The sequence below is a fragment of the Myotis davidii genome, unplaced genomic scaffold (assembly GCF_000327345.1).
Source record: "Myotis davidii unplaced genomic scaffold, ASM32734v1 scaffold1148, whole genome shotgun sequence".
NCBI classification, from domain to species: Eukaryota; Metazoa; Chordata; class Mammalia; order Chiroptera; family Vespertilionidae; genus Myotis; species Myotis davidii.
In genome coordinates this window covers 76,781-92,944 of record NW_006298725.1, presented here as the reverse complement: position 1 = coordinate 92,944, position 16,164 = coordinate 76,781, and the positions used below count along the sequence as shown (strand labels likewise).

The window sequence follows — 16,164 nt, the reverse complement described above, 5'->3', positions numbered from 1 at the left end:
ATGGATGAGAGGTAAAATAATGGGATTAAAGAAAAATCTGAAATTTATCTTGATCCTTTATAAGCAGCCCCTGCTTCCTCTAAATTTTATGCCTAAGGAAAAATATTCAAACTGTGCCCATAAAGAGTAGAAAAGGGGGAGCTTAACAGAATCATCTCTCCCCAGTCTCACAAAAGGTGACAAAAACAGATGTTAGTAATATCAGGACTTAATTTCCCACATACGTTCTGAGCAAGGAGGACTTTTAAGTGACTAATTCCTAGTCTTAATTTAGAAGCTTCTATTTCAAGTGACTGCTAAAAGTAAGCTGATTTTTCTCTTTTTAGTTGTTTTGCAGCCAAGTCCATCATTTGGAAATCAGGAAGGCTTGTGTCTCATATATGAGAGAAAATCAACAAACTTTTGAGTCTGTAAGTAGAATACATACCCAAGGGAGAGTTGTCATTAGAATATGTAGCAGATGGGAAATGAATTTTGAACACCTAGATATGAAAATTATATGTAATCTCAGTAGCAAATATTCAATTTTCTGCTAGCTTTACCCTAGCTAGCACATTTCTGGACCTCCTCCAGAATTAGATTGTTTTGTACTCTAAAAAATAAGAAAAAAAACCAATCTGTATTCTTCCCATTACTTTCTTCCTCCCACACACCAGAAAAACCTTCAAACCCTAAAAAGTCATACTTTGACTTCTGTTTTGTATTATATATACCACTGTTTTATTGAACAATTAATCATAGTTCACGAAAGGTTTGCCTTTGTTAATATTTTAAATGCATATATTTTAAAATATCTACAAATGGGAACACCCTCCGTTCTCTTGCTTAATTCAGTGCACAATGCTTGAAGAGTCTTATAAAACTTAGTGTAAGGAAAAAAAATTAGTCCTAAACATCCATCTTTTCATGTGTCAAACTGTGGTAATTGGAGGTCTGTCATTAATGATTGACTTTAAAACAGTTTTTAGAAGGCATCTTTTTATACATTGAAGTACTTAATTCTTGTTAACAAATAGAGATTTTTATCAAGATCTTAAATGAAGTGTACCCTTTCATTAGTCCATTACATTTTTATCATGCCTCTAGCCCTTGCAGTACTATTTTTCTTCTGCTTTTATATTACGGATATTTGCCTGCTGTTCGATGTTTACTCTTAATTTTCTCAACAGGTTTCATTGAGTTTTAAAAATATGTGAAGGCTTTTTGACTTGTAAGCTCATTACCTTAAAGTTAATTACAGTCTTTACAACACCTGGGAAAAGGATTGTTCACTAATTACTTTAAATGTAAGACCATGGTGTAAACTGTAAAGCATTGCATCTCAAGTATTTTTGCGCATACAAATCACCTGGAGACCTTGTTAAAATACAATTCTGATTTAGTAGGTCTGAGCTGGGGCTCAAGATTTTTTGCATTGTTAACAAATTCCCAAGTGATGCTTGCTATTGTTTGTGGACCACATTTTGAGGAACAAAAATACGTGTGTAAATTTTTAAAACTATGTGGATGAGTCTCATAATAATAATGCTGTGTGAAAGAAGCCAGACTCCCCCCAAAAAGTACATACTGTATGATTTCCTTTACATAAAACTAAAGAAAATGCAAACCAACCTGTTGGGATTAAAGCAGGTCAGTGATTGCTTGTGTGTCAGTGGAGTTAGAGAGGAGCACAAGGAAACTTATGGGAAGGATGGATATATTCACCATCACGGTTATCATGATTATTTCATGGGTGCATACATATGTCAAAACTTATTTGACTGTGATATTTAAATATGTGCAGTTTATTATATGCCAGTTATTCCTCAGTAAAGCTGTTTAAAAGGATTGAGAAAAATTCAAAATTGATTTTTTAAATTCTAGTTATATTTAATACTAGATATGTATGTATAGAATGAGATTTATATTCTCTGAGTTTAATGTAATTTTATTTTTATTGAGGTATATTTTACATTCAATAAAATTCACCAATTTTAAGTTTAGCAGTTTTAGTTTTGGCAATGCAGTCATGCAGCTGCCACTGCAATCAAGAGAGAGAACATTTCCATTGCCCCAAAATGTTTCCTTGTGCCCTGGGCTTTTTTGAACCTAATAAAATTCCCTTTAAACTTCCTCAAAATTTTAACTTTGTAAATGCATGTCTCCTGTAAAATTTAAAATATTGGGCTTATAATTATTGGGCTTGCTTGATTTTTGAAAATTGTCAAGTTGATATTTCAAAGGAAACTTATAGGCATAGCAGTTGAGGAAATGCACTGATGTATGGATAAGCCAGGACCAATTCCTAACATTTTTAATAGTACAGCTTTTCTCCACCCATAGCTTTTGTGTATGTGCAAATCTTCTTGAGGTGCTGTGCAAAGTAGTAATTTAGTACCATAATTATTGAGCTGAACCAAAATCCATTGGAGGATAATATTGCAGAATATGATCAGATTTCAGTAATGCTATGTATTTGGTTAAGTCAAGTTTGTTTTATTTTTGAAGTATGTGGAGGGATCTTTTGAGAAATACCTGGAACGGTTGGGAGATCCCAAGGTAAGATAAAATATGGGGGTTTAATCTTTTCAGAGTAGTATTTGGAATAAGAACCTAAATAATCATTCAGCTTGTTGCTTTAGCTAGGGCCAATCTATTTAGTTTCTTAAGTAGCCAGCTGTGTTGAATCAAATAGTTCTTGCAAAAGTTTAGAGGCTGGCAGCTGACCTATTATTCTGTGCTGAATGTTGAGAATTCTGTGTTTAACAATTTTATCCATAAATGAGTGAAAGAATACACGCTGCTTGGGAACTGGACAAACATGAGCCATTATCATTTTAATGGGGGGGTGGTAATGAATGTTACTAGGAGGTTATTAAAACCTACCTATTTGTAGTTATCTTTCTTTTAAGTGGAAGATCCATAAACACATATTTAATTAAAATTTTATGTGATTAAATTAATTCCATAGTTCTGGGCTTAAAACACATGTACTAAATACCCTGCTAACTTCATATTTTTACGCTAATTACATTTTAATTTTGCCTTTTAAATCTCCCATATTAAGTGTCCTTGTTACTTAATAGCTAAGGTCTTCGGGTCCTTTTTTCCAGAATAAGTCTATGTTAATTAGTAACTATCACAGTATCCCAAGTTTCAAAGCACGTTATATTGTGTTCTACAAATTCTTCATCTAAAAAAAAAAATTATAGTCTTGCAAAACCTTGTACTTTCTAGCTACTCAATGTTTATAAAAACTAATTTATATTTAGGAAAGTGCTGGCCAGCTGGAAATAAGAGCTCTTTCTCTAATTTATAAGTAAGTGGAATCTCCTTCTTTTAAAGTGTGCGTGCGCGGGGTTTCTATTTAAATTCCCTTTAGTATTGGGAAAATTTTAGATTTGATGTATTGATATGTAGAAGGAACAGGTCTAAGCAAAGTTCATTAGTGTAATTTTAGGTGGAGAATCTCTAGCATTTGCTTCAGTTTGAATGGAAGAATAAAAGACTTTAAGAACTGCTGTTATTGTTCCTGTGGCTAATTAGAATGCTTATTTTAGAATTTTGTTTAACTTTGTGCCTCTTTTGCATGCATCCTCAATAGGGTTGTATTGCTTCCGTGAGGGTAGAAATTGGTTCAAGGACAAAAAATTTAGATACGGTGGGTATTAAAATTTCATAGGGAAATTAAGAAAAGTCTAAAGTGCCTCTCTAGGGAGGCGATCATTGGGGGAAATTTTGAGAAACACTGCTCTAATGCTTTGCAAGTTTTGTTTTGAAACTGCAAAAAGTGGCATATGTGAAAGCTGTAGGGTTGGGTTTTTTTTTTTTACTTTATTTTTTACATATTACAGATGTCCCCATTTCCCTGCCCCTATGCCCACCTCCACCCAACCCCCCCCCTTCTTTCTGGCCAACACCACACTATTGTTAGTGTCTGTGGGTTATGCATATATGTTCTGTGGCTAATCCTTAGGGTTTTGAAAAAGCTATATAATATAGGTTAGAGGCTCATGGGAATCTTACTCATTTGAGAAGTTTGATCTATATAAGACTCCTTCACAATTCTGAGGATGGTGAGATGGCATATACCAGTATCTGGGTAGAGTCAAAACCCTCTGGTTATGGGGACTTGTTCAAGTTAGTGTTTTTTGTGTTTTTTCTTTGGTGTGCTCTTTACTCATTAAATCTAGCAAGATGTAGTATAGCAGAGTCATTGGGCAGGTGGATTTTAAATTGGGCCATCTCTTAAATTGGCCTGCCATCTGTTTTTTTCTGGCCCTAGAGCTAAGAATGCTTTTTAAAAGTTTTAAATGGTTAAAAAATCAAAAGAAGGATAATGTTTTATGGTGTGTGAAAATTATATGAAATTCAGATTTTAGTGTCTATAAATAAAGTTTTATTGCAACACAGTCATGTGCATTTGTTTATCATTGTTTATGGTTGCTTTTATACTGCAAAATAGAAGTTGAATAAAACATAGGGCTGGCAAAAGCTGAAATGTTTATTACCTGGTCGTTTATCAAGAAAAAATTGTGCACCCCTGTTTTAAATAAATGGAAACCTCCAAAACTCACAAACATACATACAGTTTGTAATCTACCTTTCCTGCCCGTTCCTCTAAATTAAGATATATTTTTAAAAATCCATAGAACTTTACAGGCCAGTAGCTTGTCTACCATGAGTTAGCATTATGTAGCCTCTTAAACATTTGGATTATTTTATATGAATAAGGTCAGCAGTTTCAAAGTATAAATATTGGTTCTTATAACTACCTCTTGCATATGTTAAATTATCTCTTCTTATCCACCTTTGTTTTCTACCCATGTAGTCGAGATTTTGTTCTTTATCGCAATCCCGGAAAGCCTCCAACTTATGTCACAGATAATGGCTATGAAGACAAGGTAAGAAGATAAGTGAATGTTGACTAAAATAAAAAGAAGAAATTGAATGATGTTGTGGGCTTACCAGGATCTTAAATCATCCCTTTTACCTCGTTAATTAAAAAACCCATTCTAAATTCCAAACTCTCTTGCCACCAGTCAGTGTTGTTAGCTACCCTTCTGAACAGACCTGATCTTGTCACTCCTGTGTCAGCTCCTCATTGATAAAAAGGTAAGCTGATACTCTGAAGCTAGGCATTCAGTGCCCTAAAGATTCCCAACCCTTCTTTTCAGCTTTTTACCCCCTTTGCATATCAAATGTGTCAATTGCAGTGAAACTTTCACAGCTAACCCCCACCCCTGCCCAAGAGTTATTTCCTTCCTTTGCATCACCCAAGTAATTATGGTATTTATCACATTGTATTTGTTTTCCTGTCTGTTTTTCTCATTAGTCTGAAAGTTTCTTGAGGGCAGGGACAGTGTGCTAGTACTGCCTAAAGTAAGGTACAAATAGTAGGAGGTTGAGGACTCTCAGGTGAACAAATTGTTCTTAAGCATATAACTTTCTTCCAAAAAGTTTTAAGAAAATCCTTTTATCCTGATTATTTAAATCATTACTAAATACAGACTACAAAATATTTGACTTTTGTAAATCTTGTTTCACATTGTAGAGCAAAATTAAGGCAACATTCTGATGATGGTAAAATAAGAATAGACACATCCCTTATGTAAGACAGAGGTTTTTGAACAAACATTCAGAAAGGTTCTGGAGCAGTTATTTAAACAAATTTCATTACATAGCTTTAAGTAGCATTTTTACTGAAATACCAGGTGTACCAGTTTATAATGCGGATTTTGTAATCAAAGAAAACACGATAATTTCAAGAGAAACATCAGAAGTGCTTTATTCAAAGTAATGTCCATCGCTAGCTACACATTTTCCCCATCTTTCAGGTAATTTGTGGATACTGTTCCAATAGAACTTTTCTTGTTCTGAGGCAAACCATTCAGAGACCCAATTTTCCACTTCTTCGTATGTTTAGAAGTGCTTCTCAGAAAGTAGCGGGTGGGTTAATACTTCCCAGGCAAGATTTTTAACGTGTCTTTTAACTGGTTTTAAAGTTTGTGATGGGGCGTTATCATGATGCAAAATTACTTTGCTGTGTCTTCTGGCACATTCTGGTCCTTTTACCATCAAAGCCTGGATCAAATTGATTATTTGTTGTTGGTAGCGATCAGTATTAATGGTTTCACCTGGTTTTAGAAGCTCATAGTACACCATACCTTCCTGATCCCACCAAACGCAGAGCACTGTCTTTTTTCCAAAGCAATTTGGCCTTGCAGTCGATGTTGATGGTTGACCTGGATCAACCCATGAATTTGTGCATTTGGGATTCTCAAAATAAATCCACTTTTCATCACTAGTCACAGTTCGATGCAAAAAAAGACTTTCTTTTGTGCCGTTGAAGCAACCTTTTACTTAGTAATGAATTAAAACTTCCCCCAAATGTTCTTTTTTTGGCACGAAATTTGACATTTTTAAGCGTAAAAAGATCTATGATGTTAACACCTTCAGAAAATTTGACATGAAGTTTTGAGGCTTGCTGTCAATACAACAAAATAGCATACATATCAAATCGCATATAAACATGTGTAACTCCATCTATTAAAAAAAATTCGCATTATTAACTGGTACAGCTGGTAATCTGGGTAGTAAGTGTGCATGGCCTTTGAATTATTTGAAAAATCTACCAATCAAAGGAATCAGCTAAGAAGAAATAACGCATTCTGTAGCCATCTTATACCTTAATTCATTAAGGAAGTCTCTTTAGCAGTATTGCTCCTATATAGTATATTTATATATCATTCTCAGTATAGTGGATAACATTTTGAATAAATTGAAGTCTCTTCTCCTGTAGTCTTGTGTTTATATTCACTTGTTCAATTTACTAAAGTTCCTATCTTTTCAAATTGTAAATTAATATTTGTTTGATCTCACAGTGTATCCTTAATAGTGATTTCAATCTTGGCATTTTTAGAGAGAGGAAGGGAGACACACACACACGCATACACATACATTGATTTGTTCCACTTATTTATGTATTCACTGGTTGCCTCTTGCATGTGCCCCGACCGGGGATTGAACTGGCTAACCTTGGCCAGTCCGCACTGGTTGTTATAGCCTGTAGTACTTACTGCCCCTAGGGACTTCTTTCCCCAGCTCTGGGACCCCTTGCTGTTCCAGGTGGCCTCCACAGAGACAATCTCCCTCCTGACTAAATAAACGGCACACCTGGGTTCTGGACCAGCCTGTTCTGTGCCTCCGTGTGCTACCAGTCTCGGTGTGTTTTCTTGAGTTCCAAAGGATCTCTTGCTTCCATGCCTTCTTTACTTCTCTAGTTGGCCTTCCATTCAGCCAGCTTTCCAGTGGTTCTGGATGATGGTGGTTCTGTATTTTACTTGTAATTTTGATGTGATTGTGGGAGGCAGCCAGTACAGGTGTTTGCCTACACCGTCTTCCTTTTCCTCTAAAAGTCACTTTTTAAAACAAAAAAACATTCATTTAGTTTATCAGTTTTCTGATTCATTACTTAATTTCAAGTATCTCATGGTTGTAGGATGTTGTAACATTCACTTAATGGTTTTGTATGTTTTCCTCTTCTTTAGATTCTACTCTGCTATTCAAGTAATGGCCATTATGATTCAGTGTACTCAAAACAATTTCAGTCAAGTGCAGCTGTTTGTCAAGGTATGTGAAAGCTTTATAAATGTTTGGGTGTGATTTGTTGCCAGTCTTTAAATTGAGTAACCTTCCATAAATAGCTTTTTAAAAACCTTGTTGGTAACTATTAAATTTGTATACTGGGTTATGGCTGTTTTCACATTGTTACTTTAAAAAGCATTGTTTTGATAATTGGAATTTTGACCATGTTTTCTTTAGCTGTATTGTATGAAATTCTCTATAAAGATGTGTTTGTTGTGGATGAAGAAGCATTGAAGTCTGCAGTTGAATTGTTTCGAAGTGGTTCTAAGAAGAACAGAAACAATGCTGTCACTAACAGTGAGGATGTCCGTGTTGCCTACAAGAGTTTAACTCCAGATAGGTAATAAAGGGAAAGGGGATATCAACTGCAAGATCATCTTCTCTCTCTGTGTCATCATTGGGAAGTGGAAGAGACCTGGAAAGCTTTTATGACTGACTTAGACCACACACACACACACACACGAACACACACACACACACACACACACACCCATATCTATATGTAGGAATATAAATTTTTTAATGTGAGAAGATCATTTTTGCCAAAAAGATGTGTTGTATTGTTAGATGCTCAGGCTTTGGAGGTTTGGTCAAAGTCAGAATCATATTGTTGTTTTTTATTGTTGGAAAAGACTTTAGAGCTGTCTAATCCTGTGACTCTTAAACTTCAGTTATATATGAATTATTTAGGGTGCTTGTTAGAAAGGCAGATTCTTGGTTCTACCCTCACAAAATTTCAGGTCAGCGTAAAGCCAGGAATCTGCTTTTTTAACAAATATACTCAAGTATTCTGATATATATAGGCCATGGACCACACTTTGAGAAAAATAAAAACTAATTCTAAACTAGCACCATAATTTTTTAGATGCTAATTCAGGTTCAGAGTGGTTACTTGGCATACACAACCAGCTAGTAGCAAAGATTCTACCTCAAGCTAAGGGAAGTTTTAAGAGCTGAGTGTCTTAAAACTTGTCTTTAAGACAGGTGTCACCTTGTTTTTTTGCCTTATAGTTCTATTTTTTGATATTTAATGCTCTGAATTTTATTTTTTGGTGATATTTGAGAATGCAAAGGGCAGCAACTATATACCAAGGTAAAAGTTGCTTCAATCTTTACTATTTATTTTTTAAAGGGCTTAGGCTTAAAGAAACTATAGTATTAGGAAGGCAGGGTGTATTTATTATCTATTGCTATGTAACAATATTACCATAAATTTGGCAGCTTAAAGCAACACACTTATCTCACAATGTATATGGGTTAGGATTCTGGGCATAGCTTAGCTGGGTCTCTTACTTAGGACCTCAAAAGACTGCAGTTATGGTGTTGGCAGGGATTGAGTTCTTTTTTGGAGCTTTGACTAAGGAAAGGTCCACCTCCCCACTCACATGGTTCTTGGTAGTATTCAGTTCCTTGTAGCCATAGGACTGAAAACAGTTGTTTTCTGTCCATCAGCCAAAGGTAATACTCAGCTCCTTGCCACATGGGGTTGGTGAATGTGGCTGCTTGTTTCCTTAAGCAAGAGAGAGAAACTAGCAAGACAAGCACTACAGTCTTACACAATGTAACCATATACTGTTTATTGGTTAGAAGCAAACTTAGGACACGTGAACAATGGGAGGATGGGGATTGTAGGGACTATCTTTTTTAAAAAAAATATATTTTATTGATTTTTTACAGAGAGGAAGGTAGAGGGATAGAGAGTTAGAAACATCGATGAGAGAGAAACATCGATCAGCTGCCTCCTGCACACTCCCTACTGGGGATGTGCCCACAACCAAGGTACATGCCCTTGACTGGAATCAAACCCAGGAGCCTTCAGTCCGCAGGCCGGCGCTCTATCCACTGAGCCAAACCAGTTAGGGCTGTTGGGACCATCTTAAGAATGTGTCCCCACAGGAGTTATGAAATATAGGAGGTAATCTGCTAAGCATATTTTAGCACATATTTATACAAAGGAAGCAGCATAAATGTAAATGTTGAGTGAAAAAATATTTGTTTCATTTTTAGAACTGAGCTACTTTAGTACCACTAGGTGGTAGAATAATCAGTCGTTAGATTTAAGATTTTCTTAGCTGCTACATTTATATAAAGCTTTGTTCTAAATCTTTTCAATTAGGACTGAAGAATTGGGTGCTTCCTGCAATGTTGAAAATATACCAGAGGGGTACAATAAAGGAACGGAAGAAGCAAAGGTTTGATATTTTTCTAGAGCAAAGACTTTATAATCTTGGTTTGCAGCATTATAACTTAAACTAGTTGAAATCACATGATCCGTTCTAGTAATATGAGGATGGGGCGGAGTTGATATTTCCCTCTGTGGAAGTCTTAATTTGAAAATGTAAAATGTGTGTTTAATGTTCTCTGAATTTTTATTATGGAATTATAGATTTTTTTCAAAGCAAACTGAACACTTGAGAAATGTCAGAAGCTGTTGCTTTCAAGATAAAGTAGTATTATAGACTCAATGGATAGTTTGTAATCAATTTTATAACACTGAGGTTTCTTTTTGTCATTAAAGAATATAATGCTTATCCCTATCTACTCAAAGAAAATAGGTAATAGTCCTGGTTCGTGAAACAGGAGACATTTGTATAGGTTTACAATTAAGCAGATGTTACATTTGAGGCTAGCTAAATAGGACAAATACTGTTACAACAATCTCTGTATGCCCCGAGTGCTGGTAATTTGGGAACAGTATTGAATATGGTGAAATTCTAGGAAAGCAGAAGGAAAAGGTAATTTCTTTGGAAATTATCACAGATTTTAACCAAAATGAAATAAACTTTTCAGATTTTTCCAGTTGATTTTAGGGTACAGAAGCACTTGCATCTGTGTGCATACCAAGGGAGAACTTGTTAAGTAGCTCTGACTGAGTCTTTAATCCTGGTCAGTGTTGCATTGATTTATATATGATGTGTCCTGAATTGTTGGCTGCTTGAGACAACATTTCCCTTCTGCCATCCAGAACCTTTTAGATTATTTGCATATTGCTTCTTTAGTCTTCTGATTTTCAAATACACAGTAAAATTTATTGTGGAATTTATTTGTTTTAATAAAGAAGGAAAGGAAGTCTTATTATGTACATAGCTTTAAAAAAAGTGAAGAAAAGAACCTTAATTCTTCTTCATAGAAGACTTAAGCTAAAGATGGGAGTTTGTAGCATGATTATTTTTGTTTTAGTCTCCAGAAAATCCATCCAAGGTGCACTTCCCCTATAAGGTGCTCAAAGCTCTGGATCCAGAAATCTATCGTAATGTAGAATTTGATGTTTGGTTGGACAGCAGAAAAGGTAATGAAATATCAACAGGATACTTTTGAATCCTGACAGATTTAGGAAATTAATTTTGTAAATTGTTTTTAATAAGAGACATTTTCAATGTACTGTTATGAAAAACAGGCATTTACTTACTTTTTGCCTTACTCAAAACATGGATGTTTATCTGGCATTTCAGCTTTGCAAAGACCGTGTGGAGGTAGCCTTTAGATAACTAAGAGTACCAGAAACTTGTTGTAACTAGAAATAAACATATCTTACATTTAAAGGGTTAAAACTCCCCTTATTAATAAATGAGGTCGGGTGTTGGCAAACTATGGCCTGTAGACAAAATCTGACTTGCCATCTGTTTTTGTATGGTCTGTGAATTAAGAATGGTCTTTAAATTTTTGAATGACAGAAAAAAATGAAAACAGTATATTATGTGAAATTCAAATTTCAGTGTCCATAAGTAAAGTTTTTTGACAGAGTTGTGTAGTTTGCCAATCCTCAAAACAGGTAATTGTTTACCTCCCCGCACTTTCTTAGATAGTTAAGTTGGTCAAAGTAGGCCTTAAAGTTCTGCCTTAGAGGTAGCCTTTAATGTCTCATATTTCTTGAACCACGTGAACCAGGATATAGTTAGCAATATAGAATGAGGTTATGATCTAATGGAACACAATTAGTTGTTAAAAATAATAGGTTACTTTGAAGAAGTTTTGTATTTCTTTTTTTGATTGAGATGTGTTACTTTCAAATTTTATCTTATTGGTGTTTGATGAACTCTAAAATTGCAACTCTAATTTCCACTTAAAGTGAAACCTTGGTTCTTGAACTTATTTCATTCCGGAAGGCTGTTTGAGAAGTAATTTATTCAAAAACTGAATTATTTTTCCCATTAGAAATAATGAACTAGTAATGAATCCATTCCAGATCCCCAAATGATTCCCTATTTTAACCTTATATATAGTACATGTCTAATGCACTGTTTAATCTATAAATACTTCTTTTCTTAAATTTATCGAACCACCCCCTACTAGCCTTAAACTAATCCCTTTTAGCATTGGGTCCAGGGGTGTCTTTCAGGTCAGCATGCAGTACCTTTGCTTGTTCATATATCACTGCCTGTGAAATAATTGTCACTGGCTAACTGCTTTTTGTTAATCCAAATCAACAGCAGTTTTCCCATCTCTTCAGCTGCCTGTGGTCATTGTTTCTTTCACAACCTCAGCAACATTAACTCTCTTGATGGCCTCTTTATATTTTAAAATTGTGCTAATCCACTGATGCCAACAACAAAAGCATTCTCTCCTTTGTAGCCTGAGAGACACTTTTTGTCATGCTGAGGTATCAGCTTGAAAGGGTTGTCAGTTCCAAAACTGGTTTGGTTCCACAAGTTAGACATTTTTTCTGTGAACAACTTGGTCAGGAACCAAATTGTTCCACCTGGGAGGTTCGAAAAATGTATATTTGTGTTTTGTAGCACAAAACTGTATTTGTAAGTCTCCTTAAACTAACTACAGAAGTAACCCATCAAGAGTGATAGAATGACCCTTTAGGACAGCAACCTGTGGGTTGCGACCCCTTTGGGGGTCGAACAACCTTTTCACAGGGGTCGCCTAAGACCATCGGAAAACACATATATAGTTACATATTGTTTTTGTGATTAATCACTATTCTTTAATTATGTTCAATTTGTTACAATGAAATTGGGGGTCACCACAACATGAGGACCTGTATTAAAGGGTTGCGGCATTAGGAAGGTTGAAAACCACTGCTTTAGGACTACCCCTCACCCCAATTTTAGCTTATAGTGGTAGCATTGTAAAGACACCTTGGTAAAAGTGCATTAGAAAATTAAATGATGTAAAATAGGAAAGGGAACAGTGTAATTGAGTTTGATCCTTTCTTTTAACAGAACTTCAAAAAGCTGATTACATGGAGTATGCTGGGAAACATTACTATTTGGGAGACAAATGTCAGGTTAGTTTCTTCTTTGAAGAATCAATAATTTATTTTTTCAAGATTGTGGTTTTAGTCATTAATATGAGTTCAACAAAACTAATTTGCAAAATTCTATAAATTTTTTTAAATGTTTGTGTTAAATTTTAATTACAAACTTGTGATTAAAGGTAAGACTCTTTCAGCATGTGCTACCTCCATTGAACTAGACTAGCAGTGCTGATTATCAGCTGCTTTAATAAGTAGATACTGAACTCCATTTGGGAAAAAGTGGTATTTTTGTTTGGCAGAAGCCAGATCTGCCATTAGACTTGAGAGTAAATGTATTCTCTCTCTTCCCTTCTTTCAGGTTCGCTTGGAATCAGATGGAAGATATTATAATGCTCATATTCAGGAAGTTGGAAATGAGAACAATTCAGTAACAGTCTTCATTGAAGAATTGGCAGAAAAGTAAGAATATAATAACGTGTTGAATTACTGAAATCTTTGGCTGCTGATGCCTTTTTTTGTAATATTAAATTGAGAATTACCAGGATATCAGTAAGAGAACCAAAGTCATATCTGGAGCTAGTCTAAGATGACTTATCTTGAGTTGTAAAAGTGTATGCTAAAGTATGAAACCTCAGTACAGTCATGTGCTACATAATGACATTTCAGTCTATGACAGTGATTTCTTAAGATTATAATGGAGTTGAATTTTCCATAAGAAATAGAAAGACATACTAGTATAGTTCAGGAGGAATTATTTTTTTTCCTCTGATGGAAGCAGCATTTGTGCAGCCTGGCAGTAGATTCCCACTCACAGCACCTCCATTGTGAGTGCATGGGTCACATCCCCATCAGTCAACCACTGAGCTGTTTCAGCACAGAGCAGCCTGTTCCTGCAGCACTACATACTCAAAGGGCACTGCATAAAGTCTTCCCAGATGTAGCCCATGGTCTTCAGCGTTCATTGCTTTAAATTTTTTGTTGAGGACATAGATTCTGTACAAGGACACAATTCCACAGGAGCTACTTTAACAGGTATTAAGTGCCACTGATACGTCAATAAAAGCTTTCTGTGACAGTATGGAGCCAGCCTGTCCCTATACTTTGGGAATATGTTCAGGTTGTCATATGTAAAACTTAGAAAAGTTTTATTTCTTCCATCAGTGCAATGCCAGAGAGAGCCCCTGTGCCAGATAGTGTGAATGGAACCAGTAATAAATTTCCAAAGTCAAACTATTTGAGTCCCCCGTTTTATACCCTCTCCATGTTAAACACCCTCTTTTTTTTATGAATACCACAAATTTCTTTAATCTGACCATTGCTTCAACATGCAATAGCCCAAACCACATTGCTGCGATAATCCCTATGTTCCTTTATCTCTCCATCTTGGTTTCTTCGTCCTACTAATCCTCAGTTCACCTTTCAGTTTGCCGACCACTGTCCTTGGCCTTCACATTCACTCACCACTCACTCACTCACCCAGAGCAGCTTCCAGTCCTTCAAGCTCCATTCATCATAAGTGCCCTATACAGATGTATCATTTTTAACTTTTGCACCATATTATTAACCTATTTTTCCTATGTTTAGATATACAAATACCATCGTGTTATAATTGCCTACAGCATTCAGTATAGTAACATGCTGCATAGACTTATAGCCTAGGTGTATAGTAGGCTAGACCATCTAGGTTTGTGTTAAGTGTACTTTATGATGTCCATACAATGATGGAATTGCCTAATGATGTATTTCTCAGCATGTATGTCCTTTGTTGAGCAACACATGACTATATACCTATGTATAAAAGTTTATAAATCCTAGTCACTAGCCAACTTACTATAAATATTAAGTACAATAGAATGCTATTTAAAACTGTTCATACTAATGGGAAAGCTGGTTTTCCAATATCATGGCAAATCAGCTAGCTAGTCCAGTCATTCTCAAACTTTTAAAATGCTCCAGAATTGTCTGGACAGTATAACACAGATTGATGAGCTCCATCCCCAAAGTTTTTGATTTAGTAAGTCTGTGGTGGGGCCCCAAAATTTGAACTTCTAACAAGTTTCTGGATGATATTGATGCTATTGGTCTACTTTGAGAACCATTAAACTAGTCTATACTGCCGTAATTATAAAAAAAAAATCTTAGCAGCTTAAAACAATAAGGTCACTTCTTGCCCATTTTGCATCTTTATAGTGGGACAGCAAAGGGGACCCTGGCCAAGAAGACTCTATTACAGGCAGAGAAAAAATTATACCATGACAAACCATGTGCTGGCTCTTAAAGCATCAGTTACATAATGTAGCTGAGTCTGAAGTCAGTGGGGTAGAAAAATATAACCCTCCTCTAAGGAAAGGCGACAAATATTTCTAAACTAGTTTACCACAGTCATTCCTCTGGAAGGTGAAGCAGAAAGGGTGGTTATGTGTATCAAATGAGAATGAAGTCTGCTGCAAAAGCTTCATGTTGGTATCTTTAACTTTAAGGCATGTTGTTCCACTGGCTAACTTAAAACCAGTTACTCAAATGACACCTGTTCCTGCTTGGAGTGCTATGCCTAGTCGGAAAGGAAGAGGTTACCAAAAAATTTCCGGGGGCTATTTCCCAGAAATGGGTTTGTATACTGAAGGTTTTTATTATTTTCTCCATCTCTCCCCCTACATTGTAATTTTTTCAAGGTATAAATAAGTCTTATTCTAGGGTAGAGTTTCTCAACTTTGTCACTACTGATATTTTGGGATGGATAATACTTTATGGTGAGCTGTCCTGTGCACTGTCGGATGCTTAGTAGCATCCTTGGACTCTATCCACTACATGCCATAGCACTCTTCCCCCAGTTTAACAACCCAAAATGTCTCCAGACATTGTCACATGTTCCCCAAGTGGGAAGAGGGGCAAGATTGTCCCTGGCGGAGAAATACTATTCCAAAGTACTTTGTGTAAACTTAAGTTAGAGTAGATTTTAGATTCTAAAATTTGAAGGGAAAAGATTTTTTAGAGAATTAGGAAAACACTTCACGGAAGCAGCTGGAGATATTAATAGGCATTAACTCTATGTTTTGATGATCAAAGCTGCCTATCCTAAAGATAGTGCTGAGGTGTCCATTGATAGAGAAATATCTACTGGTTTTGCCCTTCCAAATGGAATATCTAGTACATCCTTAAAAAATACAAAAATTCCCTCTCTGTATTTTTTGTTTGCTTGTTTGTTTGTTCCTAAGAAAACATTTGAAAGTTTTAGTTATTTGTGGGTGTGGTGGGGAGACACTAAATATTTTGCTTTGGTTATGAAGCTTATTTGCTACTTCTTTGTTTGCCTGAAAGTTATGTCGGAGATG

At 35.6% G+C, this 16,164-nt stretch overlaps 1 protein-coding gene across 1 annotated transcript in view; it reads left to right on the top strand.

The window, feature by feature from the left end:
• The window catches only part of ALG13 (ALG13, UDP-N-acetylglucosaminyltransferase subunit), a 75,052-nt gene that overhangs the window by 20,286 nt on the left and 38,602 nt on the right, over positions 1-16,164 (top strand). The window contains 12 exon segments of the mRNA XM_006774484.2: positions 327-410; positions 2,488-2,538; positions 3,252-3,298; positions 4,811-4,883; positions 7,530-7,611; positions 7,804-7,966; positions 9,743-9,818; positions 10,807-10,915; positions 12,798-12,862; positions 13,191-13,291; positions 15,313-15,440; positions 16,151-16,164. The exon segment at positions 16,151-16,164 is cut by the window's right edge and continues 8 nt beyond it. Coding sequence (XP_006774547.2) covers positions 327-410; positions 2,488-2,538; positions 3,252-3,298; positions 4,811-4,883; positions 7,530-7,611; positions 7,804-7,966; positions 9,743-9,818; positions 10,807-10,915; positions 12,798-12,862; positions 13,191-13,291; positions 15,313-15,440; positions 16,151-16,164 — 993 coding nt within the window.